This window comes from Zingiber officinale, chromosome 1B, assembly GCF_018446385.1.
Source record: "Zingiber officinale cultivar Zhangliang chromosome 1B, Zo_v1.1, whole genome shotgun sequence".
NCBI classification, from domain to species: Eukaryota; Viridiplantae; Streptophyta; class Magnoliopsida; order Zingiberales; family Zingiberaceae; genus Zingiber; species Zingiber officinale.
The window spans coordinates 42,093,145-42,112,627 of record NC_055986.1 but is presented as its reverse complement, the minus strand read 5'-3'; the positions used below and the strand labels follow the sequence as shown (position 1 = coordinate 42,112,627).

General features: G+C 40.2%; 3 protein-coding genes across 3 annotated transcripts; 1 reads left to right on the top strand and 2 right to left on the bottom strand.

The window, feature by feature from the left end:
- The first annotated feature begins 353 nt into the window (after positions 1 to 353).
- Positions 354 to 865, top strand: LOC122054433 (protein NCA1-like). Its single transcript, XM_042616075.1, has 2 exons — positions 354 to 514; positions 627 to 865. The coding sequence occupies exons 1-2, from the start codon at positions 434 to 436 to the stop codon at positions 855 to 857; spliced, it is 312 nt and encodes a 103-aa protein (XP_042472009.1). The 5' UTR covers positions 354 to 433; the 3' UTR covers positions 858 to 865.
- Positions 866 to 7,262: 6,397 nt separating this feature from the next.
- Positions 7,263 to 9,361, bottom strand: LOC122038083. The gene is made up of 7 exons (XM_042597663.1): positions 9,036 to 9,361; positions 8,839 to 8,965; positions 8,485 to 8,769; positions 8,307 to 8,408; positions 7,737 to 8,222; positions 7,602 to 7,643; positions 7,263 to 7,529 (listed from the first exon to the last, which is right to left on the bottom strand). The coding sequence occupies exons 1-5, from the start codon at positions 9,359 to 9,361 to the stop codon at positions 7,743 to 7,745; spliced, it is 1,320 nt and encodes a 439-aa protein (XP_042453597.1). The 3' UTR covers positions 7,263 to 7,529; positions 7,602 to 7,643; positions 7,737 to 7,742.
- Positions 9,362 to 9,387: 26 nt separating this feature from the next.
- Positions 9,388 to 13,613, bottom strand: LOC122055816. Its single transcript, XM_042617457.1, has 6 exons — positions 13,586 to 13,613; positions 10,671 to 10,982; positions 10,516 to 10,603; positions 9,698 to 10,426; positions 9,504 to 9,567; positions 9,388 to 9,427 (listed from the first exon to the last, which is right to left on the bottom strand). The coding sequence occupies exons 3-4, from the start codon at positions 10,576 to 10,578 to the stop codon at positions 9,701 to 9,703; spliced, it is 789 nt and encodes a 262-aa protein (XP_042473391.1). The 5' UTR covers positions 10,579 to 10,603; positions 10,671 to 10,982; positions 13,586 to 13,613; the 3' UTR covers positions 9,388 to 9,427; positions 9,504 to 9,567; positions 9,698 to 9,700.
- Positions 13,614 to 19,483: the final 5,870 nt, after the last annotated feature.

The following is a 19,483-nucleotide window of genomic DNA, read 5'->3' as shown; positions in this document are numbered from 1 at the left end:
ATTATTGGTCTCTTTCTGAACATCTCAAGCTTTTAAAACTAGTTGTTTGCCAATTTATTTAACATGGTATGAGAGCAAAAGGTCTTGGTTTAAATTCTCTCTGTCAAAAATAGCATCTCATCATTCATTTGATGAGTTTGGGTAGTCAAATCAAGTATATCCACCCACACATTAAAGGAGAATATAAGTAGATATATTCCTAAGAGCTCAAGTTTCAAGGTTAAATGGTAAGTCGATCAGCTTTAACAGCAATGAATGCTTTGTGACATGCCAGAAGATGCAGTCGCAATTAAGTTGCTAAATGGTTGATTTATTAGGTAACTTTATAGTATAAAATAACTTCTCTTGTTATGTTCAACTCTAGCTATTAGTAGACTTTCCAATAAGTTACAAGATTATTGCTCAATTTAATTCCTTTCCTTGCAGTCGAACAATGGGGGATGCTAAGTCAGCTGTTACTTTCTATGAAGAGAGTGTTGAGTTTCTCTCAAAACTGCCTCCAACTGATATTGAGGTTCTTTTAGTTTTCTTCAAGTTTAATTGACTCAATTGAACACATGTAGGATTCCTTATTTGGTTTGTGTTTTAGCTTGTCATAACATAACTTGTCTTTTTCTCTTCTATAGTTGGTGCACACACTGTCTGTTTCTTTAAATAAAGTTGGAGATCTTAAATATTATGATGGAGACTTGCAATCAGCAAGAAATTATTATGCAAAAGCTTTGGATATTCGTCGAAATGCAGTAAAAGAGAACTCAAAATTGTCTTCCCAGGTTAGCAATTTGTTTCACATGAATGTATCAGTACACTTCCCACACAAGCAAACAAGTTTGTTCTTTTCTATTAAGCCAATATAAGTTGGACATATGCAAGCCTTGGACGCCCCTGCTTCTCACGACGAGGCCACGGGCGACGTAGAACCCTCTGCTCAAGTCGAGGTAGAGGGCCGTTCGGCCGACGATATTCCACTGCTCACTCGGAAGCGCAGACGGCCAGAGTCGGGACCTGCATCGGTTCCATCTGATGAGCCACCATCCGAGCGGGGCGTTGACGCTCCGATGTTATCCGGGACGATTTCCCTAGAGAGCACCCCGACACCGCATGGCTCACCGAGGGTAAGCTTTGAGGTGCCGCCGTCCAGTCCACCGAAAACTCTGCGCCATATCAGGCGGTTGGGCGAACTTCCTTCTTCGTCCACCGGTAGGCCGTCCGGTGAGGCAGCTGCTTCTCAGGGCGAGCCGAGCGGCCCAAACTTAATTAAAACCGTCCTGTGCCTCCCCTCGGAGGAATACATGGCTGTTGCTGATCGGCCAGTGGTCCCCGAGCAGCAGATCACCTTGACGGGCCCTCTTCCAAAAGCTTGGGAGGATGCTCGGCGCCGAATAGCCGTGATGACTCCCGGGCAGCTCGGCGACAGCAACCTACAACAAGCCACCGGGGTATGCTCTTTTTCTTTGTTCGTGTATTTGAATTAAGTTTTTAACTTGTTCACGTTTGCTCGCAGAACTGGGTGGAGCAGATTGCCATTAGCAATCGGTTGGCCGAGCTGGAGGACGAACTGAAGAAGCTCAAGGCTTCGGGGGACAGCAGACAATCGACGACCGCTCTGGAGAAGGCCAAAAGGTTGCTGGAAGCTGAGCGGGGTAAGACTTCCGACTTGACAAGCGAGGTTGCCCGCCTCGAAGCCTTAGTCAAGCAGCGAGATAAAGAAATAAAGACCACGACCGCTCGGAAGCTCAAGGCCATTGATGATATGGACTTGATGAAGGTGGAGAACCGGGGGCTGGAACAACGGGTGAAGGAGCTAGACGCCTCACTAACTGCCGAACGGGAGGGTCGCTCCGCCGATCGGACCAAAGTAGAAGGAGCCTTGCAAGATCTTCAAGCTGCTCTGGATGCTTCCCAGACTACTCTCAAGGATTACCAAGATGGAGAGCCCGGTCGATCGGCGGAGGTGCGCAAAGCCTTCGTCCGCTCGGACGAGTTTGGCGAGAAGTTTACCGACAAGCTCTCCTTGACTTTTGAGGAGGCAATCAAAGTGGCGGTGGAATACATGAAGAACAAAGGCCATGCTCCTGCCGATCTGTCCGTCCCTGCCGAAGACCTGGCGACCATGATGGGCTCCATCCCTGACCATCTTTTTAATTTTGATGACTAAGAATCTGTCTGTGAGGCTATTTTGTAATTTTCTGTATGCACACCGTTCGGGGCAAACTTTATAAATTTTGTCAATCCGTCGATCGGCGTGGATGAACTGTCTCTTGTTATTTGTCCATTCTTCCCGCGTCCGATTTTTGTTTTTCTCCTTGGTCTTGAGCTTTTTGTGCCCAAGTACATGTGGTAAAGTAGCCGCTCGGCCCAACCCTGTTACATCGGGTTCTACCGAGGGCTGCGCAGAAAACCATCCATCCGGCGGCCTCATAGGCTCCGGTTGCCCGTCGAATTTTACCGTCGGAACTTGACTACTGTCCGATCGGTGGGTTTATAAACGCCGAGTTGTCTTTCGACGGTCTTCCGCTCAGACGTTTATAGACGCTGGCTCGTCTCTCGATATTTAACGTCGGAGCTCGACGGTCTTCCGCTCGGACGTTTATAGACGCCGGCTCGTCTCTCGATATTTAACGTCGGAGCTCGACGGTCTTCCGCTCGGACGTTTATAGACGCCGGCTCGTCTCTCGATATTTAACGTCGGAGCTCGACGGCCTTCCGCTCGGACGTTTATAGACGCCAGCTCGTCTCTCGATATTTAATGTCGGAGCTCGATGGTCTTCCGCTCGGACGTTTATTGACGCCGGCTCGTCTCTTGATATTTAACGTCGGAGCTCAACGGTCTTCCGCCGGACGCTTATAGACGCCCGCCGCCTCGATATTTAACGTCGGAGCTCGACGGTCTTCCGCTCGGACGTTTATAGACGCCGGCTCGTCTCTCGATATTTAACGTCGGAGCTCGACGGACTTCCGCTCGGACGTTTATAGACGCTGGCTTGTCTCTCGATATTTAACGTCAGAGCTTGACGGTCTTCCGCTCAGACGTTTATAGACGCCGGTTCATCTCTCGATATTTAACGTCGGAGCTCGACGGTCTTCCTCTCGGACGTTTATAGACGCCGGCTCGTCTCTCGATATTTAATGTCGGAGCTCGACGGTCTTCCGCTCGGACGTTTATAGACGCCGGCTCGTCTCTCGATATTTAACGTCGGAGCTCGACGGCCTTTTTTAAGGCTAACTTCACTACAGCTGCTCGGCAAACCCATTGGCCATCCTTTGAATTAATTTTGCTTCCTGCATTACAAGGGTACGGGCGACCAAAATATATGCAAAAATAATTTACATTAGTGCACCTTTCACCCAGCCCGATAAGGCTGGAGATGATTCGCGCTCCACGGCCGGTCCAGCTGACGCCCGTCTCCATCCTCCAAATAGTAAGCGCCCGAGCGGAGCTTTTCAATAACCTTGAAGGGGCTCACCCATGGTGCTTCCAGCTTGCCGACGTCGCCGACCGGCTTGACTTTCTTCTAGACAAGATCGCCGACCTGGAATGATCTGGGGATTACGCGGCGATTGTAGTTTTGCTTCATCCGCTGCCGGTACGCCATCAGCCGAACGGACGCCTTGGCTCTTTCTTCTTCGATCAAATCCAGCTCCAGGTTTCTCCGTTCGGCGTTGTCCTCATCATAATTTTGGATCCGAGCGGACTCGACGCCGACTTCAACAGGAATGACCGCTTCTCCACCATACACCAGATGGAAAGGCGTGACGCCCGTCCCTTCCTTTGGAGTCGTTCGGATGGCCCATAAGACGCCTGACACTTCATCTACCCAACTTCCTCCCAAGTGGTCGAGCCGAGCACGCAGAATACGAAGAATTTCCCGGTTGGCTACTTCGGCTTGACCGTTGCTTTGGGGGTAGGCCACGGACGTGAAGTGTTGCTCGATGTCATAGCTTTTGCACCAGTCCTCGAGCAACTTCCCTGTGAATTGCCGCCCATTGTTGGAAACCAGTCGACGAGGGATGCCGAACCGACAGATGATGTTTTCCCAGATGAATTTTTTGACCATCTGTTCGGTGATCATGGCTAGCGGCTCGGCCTCCACCCACTTGGAAAAATAATCGACCGCCACTAGCAGAAATTTCCGCTGTCCGGTCGCCATTGGAAATGGACCAACAATATCCATCCCCCATTGATCGAACGGACATGAAACTGTGGATGCCTTCATTTCCTCTGTCGGTCGGTGGTAGAAGTTATGGTACTTCTGGCACGAAAGGCACGTTGACACAGTCCGAGCGGCGTCTGCTTGTAAGGTTGGCCAGAAGTACCCGGCCAGCAGGATCTTCTTAGCTAGCGATCGTCCGCCCGGATGCCCTCCGCACGATCCTTATTGTACTTCTTGGAGGATGTAAGCCGAGTCCTCCGAGCTCACGCATTTCAACAGCGGGCGTGAGAAAGCCTTCTTGTAAAGCTGATCGTCGATGAGTGTGAACCGACCGGCTCTCCTCCTTAGCGGCTGGGCTTCATTCTGATCGGACGGTGTGGCGCTCGAGTGCAGAAACTCCGTAATGGGTGCCCTCCAGTCGCTCGGAAACGTAAGGCCTTCCGTGCGATCGACGTGCACCACCAACAACACTTGTTCAATTGGCTGCTGAATGGCGATCGACGTTATTGAGCTCGCGAGTTTGGCTAACTCATCGGCCGCTTGATTTTCTGCTCTGGGTATCTTCTGGACAATAACTTCTCTAAAATCGTCTTTAAGCCTTTCAAAGGCTTCAGCGTAGAGCTTGAGCCGAGCACTGTTGATTTCGAAGGTACCAGAGAGCTGCTGAGCGGCCAACTGGGAATCCGAATGAAGCGTTACCCGACCGGCTCCCACATGTCGTGCTGCCTGCAAGCCGGCTATGAGGGCCTCATACTCTGCCTCATTGTTTGTAGCTTTGTAGTCCAGCCGGACGGATAGGTGCATCTTCTCTTCTTGGGGGGAGAGCAGTAGTATTCCAATCCCGCTTCCGAGCCGAGTGGACGCCACATATATTCTCCACATAGCTTCCGGCTCCGGCTTCTGCACCTCAGTCACAAAATCGGCCAAGGACTGTGCTTTGATTGCCAAGCGGGGCTGGTATTGGATGTCAAATTCACTTAACTCCGTCGTCCATTTGATGAGCCGCCCGGACGCTTCTGGATTCAGTAATACACGCCCGAGCGGGCTATTGGTTTTGACAATGATGGTATGTGCCAGGAAGTATGGGCAAAGGCGCCGAGCGGCGAGGACCAGAGCGAAGGCCAGCTTTTCGAGCCCAGTGTAGCGAGATTCAGCATCTTTTAAAATATGACTAAGGAAATACACCGGCTCTTCTCCGCTCGCCCTCACTAGTGCCGAGCCGATTGCCTGCTCAGTCGAGGATAGGTAGATACAAAGTGGCTCACCCGCAACCGGCTTGGCTAATACCGGGAGAGAATTCAGATATGCCTTTAAATCTTCGAACGCCCGGTCGCATTCTTCGTCCCAGTGAAATTTAGTGGCCTTGCGCAAGATTTTGAAAAAAGGAAGGCTCCAGTCGGCGGTTTTGGAGATGAATTTGGACAGAGCAGTTATCCGACCGGTCAAACGCTGCACTTCCCTTGTATTTCTTGGAGGCGGCATGTCTTGCAGAGCTTTCACCTTGCTGGGATTTGCTTCGATGCCCCACTCGGTTACTATGTACCTCAAGAAACACCCTCCTTTTGCTCCGAACAGGCACTTCTGGGGATTTAGCTTGACTCCATATTTGCGTAGCGTCCGGAAGGTTTCCTCCATGTCTTTGAAGAGATCGGCCGCTCGGACGGACTTGATGAGAATGTCGTCCACATAAACTTCCAGATTCCGCCCGATCTGCTCTTTAAACACTTTGTTCATCAAGCATTGATAAGTGGCTCCAGCGTTCTTTAATCCGAACGGCATCACATTATAGCAATAGGTGTCGTCGGCCGTCACGAAGCTGACTTTTTCTTGATCTTCACGGGCGAGCGGTACCTGATGATAGCCTTCACTACAAAAAAACTGTCACTTAGGGACAAAATTTGCAACAAATTTTAGAAAAAAATTCGTTGGAAATTGGATTTGGGACGAAAAATGCAACAAAAAAAATTCGTTGGAAATCTGCCGTCCCAAAACTTTGCGACGAAAAATTAATATTTCGTTGGAAATTTTGCAACGAAAATCATATTCGTTGCAAAATTCGTTAGAAACTTTGCGACAAAATTAAAATTCGTTGCAAAATTCGTTGGAAAACTGCAACGAAAATAAATATTCGTTGGAAATGTCAGCAGAAAAAATCTCCAACGAACCCTAAATTTGTTGCAAATTAGCAACTAAAAAACGTATTCGTTGCAAACAGATTTGCGACGAATAATTATTTGTTGGAAAAGTTTAAAAATGTAATATTACCAACGAAAATGTATTATCGTTGGCAATTGCCAACGATAATACAATTTCGTTGGAAATTTCCAACGAATCCATATTTTCGTTGGAAGTTTCCAACGAATCCATATTTTCGTTGGAAATATCCAACGAAATTTATATTCGTTGGAAATTTCCAACGAAATTCAGATTCGTTGGAAATTTCCAACGAAATTCATATTCGTTGGGAATTTCCAACGAAATTCATATTCGTTGGAAATCACCAACGAAATATAAATTCGTTGGAAATTTCCAACGAATCCATATTGTCGTTGGAAGTTTCCAACGAATTCTAAATTCGTTGGAAACTTCCAACGAATCCATATTTTCGTTGGAAATTTACAACAAAAATCATAGTCGTTGAAAATTTCCAACGAATTTAGAATTCGTTGGAAACTTCCAACGAATTTAGAATTCGTTGGAAACTTCCAACGAATTTATATTTCGTCGGAAACTTCCAACGAATTTATATTTCGTTGGAAATTTCCAACGAAAATATGGATTCGTTGGAAATTTCCAACGAATTTATATTTTTCGTTGCAGTATTCTGATAAAATACGATATTTCCAACGAATCTAAATTCGTTGCAAAATTTGTCCCAAAAATAAAAAAAAATATCCAGCCCTATTTAATTTCAATATTTTTTCCTATTACAATTTTTTTCAAACAGATTCAACATATATAACACACTAAACAGATTCAAACAGATTCAACATATCCAGCACTATAAACACATTAACATATTCACCACTAAACACAATAACACAAATATAAATCATAAATCAACAAACATATTAGTGTACAACAAAATAAATTCAAACATCAATAATATAAACCCAAACACATGCACCATTAAAACATGTTGTTCCATATACAACCTAAACTAAGAGCATAAAACTAACAATACAACACATCATCATCCAACAATACAAACTACAACAATATACAACTACAACTAACACCCTAAACCAAGCACTACAATAAAGTTATAACAAACATGTCATAGTATCCAAATTCCAATATCATACAAGAACATGAAAAAGATAGAGTTGAAGATAATCTTATGGAGATCCTTCTCAGTCCAAATCCTTCTTCTACCTACATCAAAAGATAAACAAAGAAAAAGAAAATCTTATAAACCAACACAAAAGTAAATAGGTAAAGACTTACATATTTTTACATCAATACCACCATCATCTTCACCTACCAACCCTGTTTGAAACAAAAATAAGAATACTAATCAAAATACAAAAATTAAGAATTTATAAAAGCGATAAAATAAAAGAAGTCAAAAATTCTAATTACAAACACTCATGCATCATCATCAACATCATCGGCGGCATCATCATCGACATCATCATCGTCATTAGCATCATCACCAATACCAGGAGGAATATAGCTTGAACCCGATCTAAATTGTTGAAATTGTTGTAAAAGAAAGGCTTGTTGTTTACGCATTTCAACCATATCTAGATCTCTTTGTGAATTTTGTTTTTGAATTTCTAAAATTTGCTGATCCCTTTGAGATATTATGTCTTTCAAATTGTCAACCTCTTCAGTTAAGCTATGAATCTGTGCTGTTACTGCGGGTCGGGTAGAAGAACATAAAGATCTTCGAGGAACATTATGGATTCTACTCATAGAACCCATACCTATTATCCTTCCCCCTTTGACTCCCCCACTGGCCTCTAACCATAAATCTAAATTATTAGTAACAGACGGCTCAGATCCCTCAATATTATCACCATCACCTGAACTTCTTTGAGATAATGATAGCTCATCATATCTCTCCTATGAAAAATTAAAACCTTAATTAGAGCAAATAGATAAGTAATAAAATCTAAGTTAAAATTATGATTAAAGATTAAATCAAACCTTAATTATTCTAGCTCTATCTCCACTCCAAGTCTTGTCTTTTTTTTGAAAAGTGCGGACGAAAGTGTCTATAAAATCGGGCTCTTTTCCCAAATCCCTAGACTAAAAATAATACGATTAGAAATAATATAATAACAACAAATATATTAAAAATCTAATTGTAGAGTTGAAAATTTACCAATCTACGTGAATGCTCCTCGATATTTATAGATCCTCCTGCATATATTGCACGTGAGTCTCCAGAATTATAAGCTTGATTTATTTTATTCCGCAAACTCCTTTCTTTGCACTCATCAGTTTGCCAAAAATTGCAGATCCTAACCCAATTGTCCGTCGTGATAAAGGGAGGCTTTTTTCCAGTACTTTTGGCATGGTTTAATACATGCCGAATGTGATCACCACATTTCTTTTTGAAAATTCTTTTAACTTCCATCTCAAAATAAGGGTCCCAACTAAATAATCGCTGAAATGAAAAAAACAATAGATTATACATGAACGTAATTGTTTTATATATAAAATAAATTAACTATACCTTAAACTCGCACCACCAGAGTTCTTTTGTGGGTGCTGGAGTGCTTGAGTATGACATTGAGTCTCCTTTCCAAAAGTTATTCACAATTTGATTAATCTCACGAACAACAGTTACTGAATTTTCAAATCTATCATAAAATTACAATAAACAACGTTAAATAATTAAGATAGTTAAAATATAATAATTTTAATACTTACGAGTCTCCAAGAGGGACTATATGCAGTCGAGCGTCGGCAATATCAATGGTTGAGTGTTTGGCAGGTATCGGCGACTCAAGTGGGGAAGGTGAATGGCCATGTGAAGGTCCTGCCGGTGACTGGCCACATGAAGGTCCTGCCGGTGACTGGCCACATGAAGGTCCTGCCGGTGACTGGCCACGTGAAGGTCCTGCCGGGGACGGTCCACGTGAGGGTCCTGCCGGTGACTGGCCATGAGAAGGTTCTGCTGGCGACTGCCCACGAGAAGGTCCTGACGGCGACTGACCATGTGAAGGTCCTGCCTGAGGGGAGGGCGTAGGTACCATCCTATCAGATGGTGAATCAGTCTGGCCAATGCTTGAATGGTGTCGTCTATGGCGTGCCCGTCGAAACTGTCAACCAAAAATCAAAATTAGAATAAAAGAAATAAAAAACTTAATGCTTGCTGAAGAAATATGAAAAACTTACAATATCCATAATATAAAAGTCAGAGAGCGAGAATCTGCAGTGATAATGTCTCACCTCTAATGACCTATAGAACAAAAAACAGCACAAATATAACATATATAAATTTAACAATGAGATATTATGTAGACAATTAATTAAACTATGAATTTTATAAATTTACAAATTAAAATTAAATATAAAAAAACTTATCGTACATGTTAAAAATCAAAGTTGTCGTCGTCCTCCTCGTCCTCGTCCTCGTCCTCTTCCTCCTCCTCCTCCTCCTCCTCCTCCTCCTCATCATTATCATCATCTTCATCATTATCATCAACCTCATGAAATTCACTGGCATCCACATTTATCACTACTCCGCTAGGATCTCGTAATGTTGGAATAATATATTCCTCGGTCTGAAATGTATTTACAACCTCCTCTTGTTGATATGCAATGTCTTCCCAATGTTCCTCTATTTTTTTCCGTGCTTTAGTTTTACAAACAGCCCACCAATCCATTTTATCACGTTTCAAGCTAGGGTATGAAGCATAAAACACTTGAATCGCTTGTTGTGCCAAAACAAAAGGTTCATATCTCTTATATAATCTTTTATGATTTATTTCAACCAAATTATAACATGGATGCACCTTCATCCCTCTGATAGGATCAAACCAGCGACACATAAATAAGATAACTCGCATTTCTGGACCAGGGTATTCTATCTCTATAATTTCATCCAGTAGACCATAAAAATCAGTGCTTACACCTCCATCATTGGATGACTGAACACATACCCCACTATTCATTGTAGTCTTCCCTTTTCCATATTCTTGAGTATGAAAATTATATCCATTTATAAAATATGCTGGCCAAGTGCGTACCATTGCTTTTGGACCCCAAGATAGATGAAATAACATTTGATGTTCGAGATGAGCTTGATTATCATAAACCTAAACTCAAATGAATATGTTATTCATTTAAAAGTTAAAATATACTATACCAATACGGTAAATTAGAATACAAGATAAAAATTACTTACATATGATTTGAACCAAGGTGCAAATTCTTGATCGCAGAAACGATCAAACTCTAGTGTTGGCATATCAGAATACAAGTTTTGAAAAATCCTATCATAAAAAATTGAATTATAATAACAAAAAGTTATGATAAAAAAAATAGGAAAGATATACTAACTCGAAATATGGTGATACTTCTGGACAATTAAGTAAAACATATGTCTGGGCTGCTCGCCATTCTTGATCAGTTAAATATCTTTGCTTACATTGTCCACTCGGTCGACCAAGATAATTAAAAATTGAGAATATGTTCGTATTGGGATCAATAGGACCTTCATCATTTCTTCCAGGTCTCCGTCTTTTGGTCTGAATGTGAGGCTCAAAATAATACGATGCAAAAGTTGTTACTTCCTCCACAATGTATGCATTAACAATAGAGGCTTCAACATGTGCCTTATTTTTTACTTTTTTCTTCAAATGATATAAAAATCTGATTGAAATATAACAATTTGTATTAGAGGAATATATATAAAAAAGTTATAAATTTACAATGCATTAATAACGAAGTATATAAGATAAAACAAAATATACCTTTCAAATGGATACATCCATCGAAAATGGACTGGTCCTCCAACTTTGGCCTCGTATGGCAAGTGAACCAAAAGATGTTCCATTGAATCAAAAAATGAAGGTGGAAAGATTCTTTCTAAATTACACAAAATAATTGGAATGTCTCTTTCTAACTTCTCCATCTGTGAATATCTCAAAACTGTTGAGGAAATATCATGAAGGAAAATGCTTAACTCCGTAATTGTACCCCATACAAAATTTGGTAAGAGTTCCTTAAAAGCAATTGGAATAAGTCTTTCCATAAATATATGACAATCGTGACTTTTCAAACCAATCAATTTGAATTCCTTCATATCGACGCATCTCCCAAGATTAGAGACATACCCATCAGGAAATCTCAATGATTTCAACCATTCACAAACAACACGTCTCTGTTCTTTATTCAATGTATAAATTGCCTTTGGCTTTGGTCCCCTACTACTTTCATCCACATCAAGAGTGGGTCATTTACAAATTAGTCGCATATCTTTTCTTGCATTCAAATTATCTTTTGTTTTTCCGGTAATATTCATCACTGTATTTATGAGATTATCAAAAACATTTTTCTCAATATGCATTACATCCAGATTATGATGAATTAAATTACTATACCAATAAGGTAAATCCCAAAATATACTCCGCTTAGTCCATTTATGAGTGCTTCCATATTCATATGTTGTACCATGTGGTTCTTCAATAACAGATGGAAAGTGACACACTCTATACCAAATATCTTGACTTGTCAATCTTAATGGCGGAGGTGTTCTTTCAATTCTATTCCTAGTGAACTCATCTTTATTCCTTCTGAAATTATGATTTAATGGTAAAAATTGCCTATGACAATCAAAATAACTCGGCTTTCTTCCATATTTCAATCTGATCGACTTTGATCTCTCCATACATATTGGGCAACCTAAGACTCCCGCAGTACTCCAACCAGATAGCATTCCATAGGCTGGAAAGTCATTAATGGTCCAAAGAAGAGCAGCCTTCATAACAAACATCTGATTAGTATGGACGTCATATGTAGGAAACCCTTCATCCCATAGTTGTTTTAGCTCTGCAATCAGTGGTTGCATATAAACATCTATTAACTTCTTTGGATTTTGCGGGCCAGGCACAACTAATGTTAAAAACATATACGGTGTTTTCATGCACATCCCAGGTGGAAGATTATATGGAGTTAATATAACTGGCCAACAAGAATACTGTCTTCCTGATTTACTAAATGGAGCAAAACCATCAGCACAAAGACCTAACCGAATGTTTCGAGTCTCCTTCGCAAATTCAGGATATGTTCTATCAAAATTTTTCCATGCCTCTGCATCTGATGGATGACACATTAATCCCTCCTCTGTTCGATGATTTGCATGCCAAGTCATGTGTTGAGCAGTGGTCTTTGATGCATAAAGTCTTTGTAACCTAGGAGTTAATGGCAAATAAAATAACTGACTGTATGATTTACGTCGTTGTTGACTCCTTCTAGAGATCTTGTACCTATCTTGATTACAGAATCTACAAACATTTGCATCTGCATCATCTCCCCAATATAGCATACAACCGTCTCTGCAAACGTCAATTCTTTCCACCGGAAGACCTAATTCTTTCGTAAGTTTTTTCATACTGTAAAAATCATTAGGCAGTATATTATCTTGGGGCAATGCCTCTTCAATAGCTTGAACAACCTTATTGAAATTATCTTCCGACAAATTAGACTCTGCCTTGATATTCAACAGTCTTGCAGTGAATGATAATTTAGTATGCTTGTCACAACCAGTCCATAAAGGTTCATCTGCAGCACTTAACACTTCCTGAAATTTAAGATATGTTTCATTATTCACAATTTCATCAACACCTGGCACTTGTACCTCTTCTAATGGTGATGCATATGTTGTAAACATTTGCTCAACTGTTGGAGGGCAGCTAGAACTGGCACCATGTGGTTCAGGAATTAAATTCGGAGCCGCTGCATCAAATATCATTCTTTGATATGGATTTAATTGATTATAATAACTTTGATCCCTAGAGACTTGTATGTTGTGTCCATAACAATCCTCATCAGATATGAATGGTTCACCATGACATGTCCAATTATAGTAATTCGGAGTAAAACCAAATCTACAAAGATGCTCTGAAACTTTATTAGATGGTAAAAATTTTCCATTATGACACTTTCTGCATGGACATCGTATCTGATTACCATCCATAAACTCAACATTACTAGATGCAAAATTTAAAAACTGTCTCAACCCAGTAATAAACTCATCAGTTAAACCCCCACGGTCAGGTAAATTTTTATTATACATCCAACTTCTTTCATTCTGCATGTTGCCTGTTTCAAATAAAATATAGTAATAAAAACTCCTAGAACACAAATACTAATGGTCAATATTACTTAGCTCACATACAACTACAAATAAAATATAATATAGGAAAATAAAAGCATGCAATCATTATTAAAATATCAGGTGTAAAAAAATATACCTAACAAAGGTAAATAAAACCGAAAGTCTCTCCCAGCCACGTCAAATCCAAACCTGCAAAAACAATAATATTAAATTTACAATAAAATAAAAAAGTCTAGAAATTATCAAATATATTCTTGGCCCCAACGGCAAGGCATTGACCCCCGGACAGCTGTGCCACTGTAACGCACAGACAGCCCACGACCAATCAAGATTGAGAACAACTAGTTGACATCAAACAATGATCTGTCGGTTTACAAACAGAGGTCACCCAATGCTATCAGCAGCTGGCGGACAGCATCAGTCGCCAGTGGCCAGCCTACGCCGCCAGCGGGATCACCAACGCCAAACAACAGCTAAGTGAGGCCACCATCAGCCATCCTATGCCGACAGTGGACAGGGATGCTGCTAGTGGCCAACCTCAGCGCCGTTGAGAGCAACCAGGAAGCTGCGAGAGCGGCCAGGCAGCGGCGCTAAGGCCAGGCGCCAGCGCGAGGGGCTAGACGGCACCTTGAGCTACCAGGGACCGCCGTGAGCTGCCATTCGCCGCTGTTCGCAGCCACTCACGGCCACACGCGACCAGGCACCAGTCGCGGCCAGGCGCGGCCGGTCGCGGCCAGGCGCGGCCGGTCGCGGCCAGGCGAGGCAGGTCGCGGCCAGGCGCGGCCGCTCGCGTCCAGGCGCGGCCGCTCGCGGCCAGTAGCGGCCGCTCGCGTCCAGGCGCGGCCGCTCGCGGCCAGATGATGGCGCGATTGGCAAGGCGCGACAGCGACCGGCCACGCGACGCCGCGAGCCGCCAGGCGACGCCGTGAGATCGGGAAAAAAGGAGACGCCGGGAGAACGGGAAAAAAAGAAGGGCTAGAACGAGAGTGGCTTACCAGTCCAGAGAAGGTGAAAAAATTGCCGCAGCCGCCGTAAGGAAAATTAGGTCAAGAGAAGATGTGAGGAGAAGAAATCGGGCCGGGTAAGGATATGTAATTAGGGATCTTCCAACAAATTTCCATCAAAAATATTATTTGTTGGATATTCGCAACGAATCCACAATTCGTTGGAGATTTCCAACGAATTGGCAGATTCGTTGGAAATGTTTCCAACGAATTTGCAGTTTTGTTGGAAATCTCCAACGAATTTCAGATTCGTTGGAAACCCTTCCTATTCTTAAAATCACGGTTGACTGACCTAGAGACCTCCGAATTGGATGAAACTGGTTCCTGTGTGCTCCTCTATTTATCCTAACTTCATATGTGCCCTCAAATATTTTTTTTACTTTATATATTTTTTCTTTTATTTTTTCAACCCCCAATGTGTTTGAAAAATAAAATTTAAGTTTAAAAATTCACAAATCAAAATAAATTAGCTCCGTAATTATTTTTAATTCATGGATATAATCACGAGAACCTTACGCTCCCTAACAAACTGATTTCTTCTCGTTCTGAGCACTCGAACATCATTTTTTAAATCCACCAAGTTCAACTAAACTCCATTTTGATTTAAAACACTAACACATTCATGATCAAATTCGAATTCATCCAATTGACCTTGATGTAAAAATTTATCTTAATTCAAAAAAAATATTTGAGGTCATCTATAGAATCAGGAGACCAAGAAGAGCACATAGAAACTTGTTTCTTCCGATTCCGAGGTCTCTAGGTCGGTCAAATAGGTTTTTAAATCATAGCATACTTTCCAACGAATATGAGATTCGTTGGAAATTTCCAACGAATTGGCAAATTCGTTGGAAATGTTTCCAACGAATCTGCCGTTTTGTTGGAAATCTCCAACGAATTTCAGATTCGTTGGAAACTCTTCCTATTCTTAAAATCACGGTTGACTGACCTAGAGACCTCCGAATTGGATGAAACTGGTTCCTGTGTGCTCCTCTATTTATCCTGACTTCATATGTGCCCTCAAATATTTTTTTTACTTTATATATTTTTTATTTTATTTTTTCAACCCCCAATGTGTTTGAAAAATTAAATTTAAGTTTAAAAATTCACAAATCAAAATAAATTAGCTCCGTAATTATTTTTAATTCATGGATATAATCACGAGAACCTTACGCTCCCTAACAAACTGATTTCCTCTCGTTCTGAGCACTCGAACATCATTTTTTAAATCCACCAAGTTCAACTAAACTCCATTTTGATTTAAAACACTAACATATTCATGATCAAATTCGAATTCATCGAATTGACCTTGATGTAAAAATTTATCTTAATTCAAAAAAAATATTTGAGGTCATCTATAGAATCAGGAGACCAAGAGGAGCACATAGAAACTTGTTTCATCCGATTCCGAGGTCTCTAGGTCGGTCAAATGGGTTTTTAAATCATAGCATATTTTCCAACGAATATGAGATTCGTTGGAAATTTCCAACGAATTGGCAGATTCGTTGGAAATGTTTCCAACAAATCTGACATTTTGTTGGAAATCTCCAACGAATTTCAGATTCGTTGGAAACCCTTCCTATTCTTAAAATCACGGTTGACTGACCTAGAGACCTCCGAATTGGATGAAACCGGTTCCTGTGTGCTCCTCTATTTATCCTGACTTCATATGTGCCCTCAAATATTTTTTTTACTTTATATATTTTTTCTTTTATTTTTTCAACCCCCAATGTGTTTGAAAAATAAAATTTAAGTTTAAAAATTCACAAATCAAAATAAATTAGCTCCGTAATTATTTTTAATTCATGGATATAATCACGAGAACCTTACGCTCCCTAACAAACTGATTTCCTCTCGTTCTGAGCACTCGAACATCATTTTTTAAATCCACCAAGTTCAACTAAACTCCATTTTGATTTAAAACACTAACACATTCATGATCAAATTCGAATTCATCCAATTGACCTTGATGTAAAAATTTATCTTAATTCAAAAAAAATATTTGAGGTCATCTATAGAATCAGGAGACCAAGAGGAGCACATAGAAACTTGTTTCATCCGATTCCGAGGTCTCTAGGTCGGTCAAATGGGTTTTTAAATCATAGCATACTTTCCAACGAATATGAGATTCGTTGGAAATTTCCAACGAATTGGCAGATTCGTTGGAAATGTTTCCAACGAATCTGCCATTTTGTTGGAAATCTCCAACGAATTTCAGATTCGTTGGAAACCCTTCCTATTCTTAAAATCACGGTTGACCGACCTAGAGACCTCCGAATTGGATGAAACCGGTTCCTGTGTGCTCCTCTATTTATCCTGACTTCATATGTGCCCTCAAATATTTTTTTTACTTTATATATTTTTTTCTTTTATTTTTTCAACCCCCAATGTGTTTGAAAAATTAAATTTAAGTTTAAAAATTCACAAATCAAAATAAATTAGCTCCGTAATTATTTTTAATTCATGGATATAATCACGAGAACCTTACGCTCCCTAACAAACTGATTTCCTCTCGTTCTGAGCACTCGAACATCATTTTTTAAATCCACCAAGTTCAACTAAACTCCATTTTGATTTAAAACACTAACACATTCATGATCAAATTCGAATTCATCCAATTGACCTTGATGTAAAAATTTATCTTAATTCAAAAAAAATATTTGAGATATATAGAATCAGGAGACCAAGAGGAGCACATAGAAACTTGTTTCTTCCGATTCCGAGGTCTCTAGGTCGGTCAAATGGATTTTTAAATCATAGCATACTTTCCAACGAATATGAGATTCGTCGGAAATTTCCAACGAATATGAGATTCGTTGGAAACGTTTCCAACGAATCTGCCGTTTTGTTGGAAATCTCCAACGAATTTCAGATTCGTTGGAAACCCTTCCTATTCTTAAAATCTCGGTTGACCGACCTAGAGATCTCCGAATTGGATGAAATCGGTTCCTGTGTGCTCCTCTATTTATCCTGACTTCATATGTGCCCTCAAATATTTTTTTTTACTTTATATATTTTTTCTTTTATTTTTTCAACCCCCAATGTGTTTGAAAAATAAAATTTAAGTTTAAAAATTCACAAATCAAAATAAATTAGCTCCGTAATTATTTTTAATTCATGGATATAATCACGAGAACCTTACGCTCCCTAACAAACTGATTTCCTCTCGTTCTGAGCACTCGAACATCATTTTTTAAATCCACCAAGTTCAACTAAACTTCATTTTGATTTAAAACACTAACACATTCATGATCAAATTCGAATTCATCCAATTGACCTTGATGTAAAAATTTATCTTAATTCAAAAAACATATTTAAGGTCATCTATAGAATCAGGAGACCAAGAGGAGCACATAGAAACTTGTTTCATCCGATTCCGAGATCTCTAGGTCGGACAAATGGGTTTTTAAATCATAGCATACTTTCAAACGAATCTGCGATTCGTTGGAAATTTCCAACGAATTGGCAGATTCGTTGGAAACGTTTCCAACGAATCTGCCGTTTTGTTGGAAATCTCCAACGAATTTCAGATTCGTTGGAAACCCTTCCTATTCTTAAAATCAAGGTTGACCGACCTAGAGACCTCCGAATTGGATGAAACCGGTTCCTGTGTGCTCCTCTATTTATCCTGACTTCATATGTGCCCTCAAATATTTTTTTTACTTTATATATTTTTTATTTTATTTTTTCAACCCCCAATGTGTTTGAAAAATTAAATTTAAGTTTAAAAATTCACAAATCAAAATAAATTAGCTCCGTAATTATTTTTAATTCATGGATATAATCTCGAGAACCTTACGCTCCCTAACAAACTGATTTCCTCTCGTTCTGAGCACTCGAACATCATTTTTTAAATCCACCAAGTTCAACTAAACTCCATTTTGATTTAAAACACTAACACATTCATGATCAAATTCGACTTCATCCAATTGACCTTGATGTAAAAATTTATCTTAATTCAAAAAAAATATTTGAGGTCATCTATAGAATCAGGAGACCAAGAGGAGCACATAGAAACTTGTTTCTTCCGATTCCGAGGTCTCTAGGTCGGTCAAATAGGTTTTTAAATCATAGCATACTTTCCAACGAATAAGAGATTCGTTGGAAATTTCCAACGAATTGGCAAATTCGTTGGAAATGTTTCCAACGAATCTGCCGTTTTGTTGGAAATCTCCAACGAATTTCAGATTCGTTGGAAACCCTTCCTATTCTTAAAATCACGGTTGACCGACCTAGAGACCTCCGAATTGGATGAAACCGGTTCCTGTGTGCTCCTCTATTTATCCTGACTTCATATGTGCCCTCAAATATTTTTTTTACTTTATATATTTTTTCTTTTATTTTTTCAACCCCCAATGTGTTTGAAAAATTAAATTTAAGTTTAAAAATTCACAAATCAAAATAAATTAGCTCCGTAATTATTTTTAATTCATGGATATAATCACGAGAACCTTACGCTCCCTAACAAACTGATTTCCTCTCGTTCTGAGCACTCGAACATCATTTTTTAAATCCACCAAGTTCAACTAAACTCTATTTTGATTTAAAACACTAACACATTCATGATCAAATTCGAATTCATCCAATTGACCTTGATGTAAAAATTTATCTTAATTCAAAAAAAATATTTGAGGTCATCTATAGAATCAGGAGACCAAGAGGAGCATATAGGAACTTGTTTCATCCGATTCCGAGATCTCTAGGTCGGTCAAACGTGTTTTTAAATCATAGCATACTTTCCAACGAATCTGTGATTCGTTGGAAATTTCCAACGAATTGGCAGATTCGTTGGAAATGTTTCCAACGAATCGTAAATTTGTTGGAAATCTCCAATGAATTAGCAGATTTGTTGGAAACATTTCCAACGAATCTGCCTTTTTGTTGGAAACATTTCCAACGAATTTTATATTTGTTGGAAACTCTACCCTCAAATTTTTGCGATGAATTATATATTTGTCGGGAATTTCCAACAAATAATACTTTCGTTGCTATATTTGCGACGGATATACTATTCGTTGCAAAAATTTGCA

Coding starts and splice junctions, on each gene's coding strand:
- LOC122038083 (XM_042597663.1), bottom strand. CDS start 9,361: ATGGTACCTACGCCCTCCCCTCAGGCAGGACCTTCACATGGTCAGTCG. Junction 8,770..8,838: donor TCTGGTGGTGCGAGTTTAAG/GTATAGTTAATT, acceptor TTTTCATTTCAG/CGATTATTTAGTTGGGACCC. Junction 8,409..8,484: donor AGGAGCATTCACGTAGATTG/GTAAATTTTCAA, acceptor TATTATTTTTAG/TCTAGGGATTTGGGAAAAGA.
- LOC122054433 (XM_042616075.1), top strand. CDS start 434: ATGGGGGATGCTAAGTCAGCTGTTACTTTCTATGAAGAGAGTGTTGAG. Junction 515..626: donor TGCCTCCAACTGATATTGAG/GTTCTTTTAGTT, acceptor TCTCTTCTATAG/TTGGTGCACACACTGTCTGT.
- LOC122055816 (XM_042617457.1), bottom strand. CDS start 10,578: ATGCCAACACTAGAGTTTGATCGTTTCTGCGATCAAGAATTTGCACCT. Junction 10,427..10,515: donor CACCTTGGTTCAAATCATAT/GTAAGTAATTTT, acceptor ATTTGAGTTTAG/GTTTATGATAATCAAGCTCA.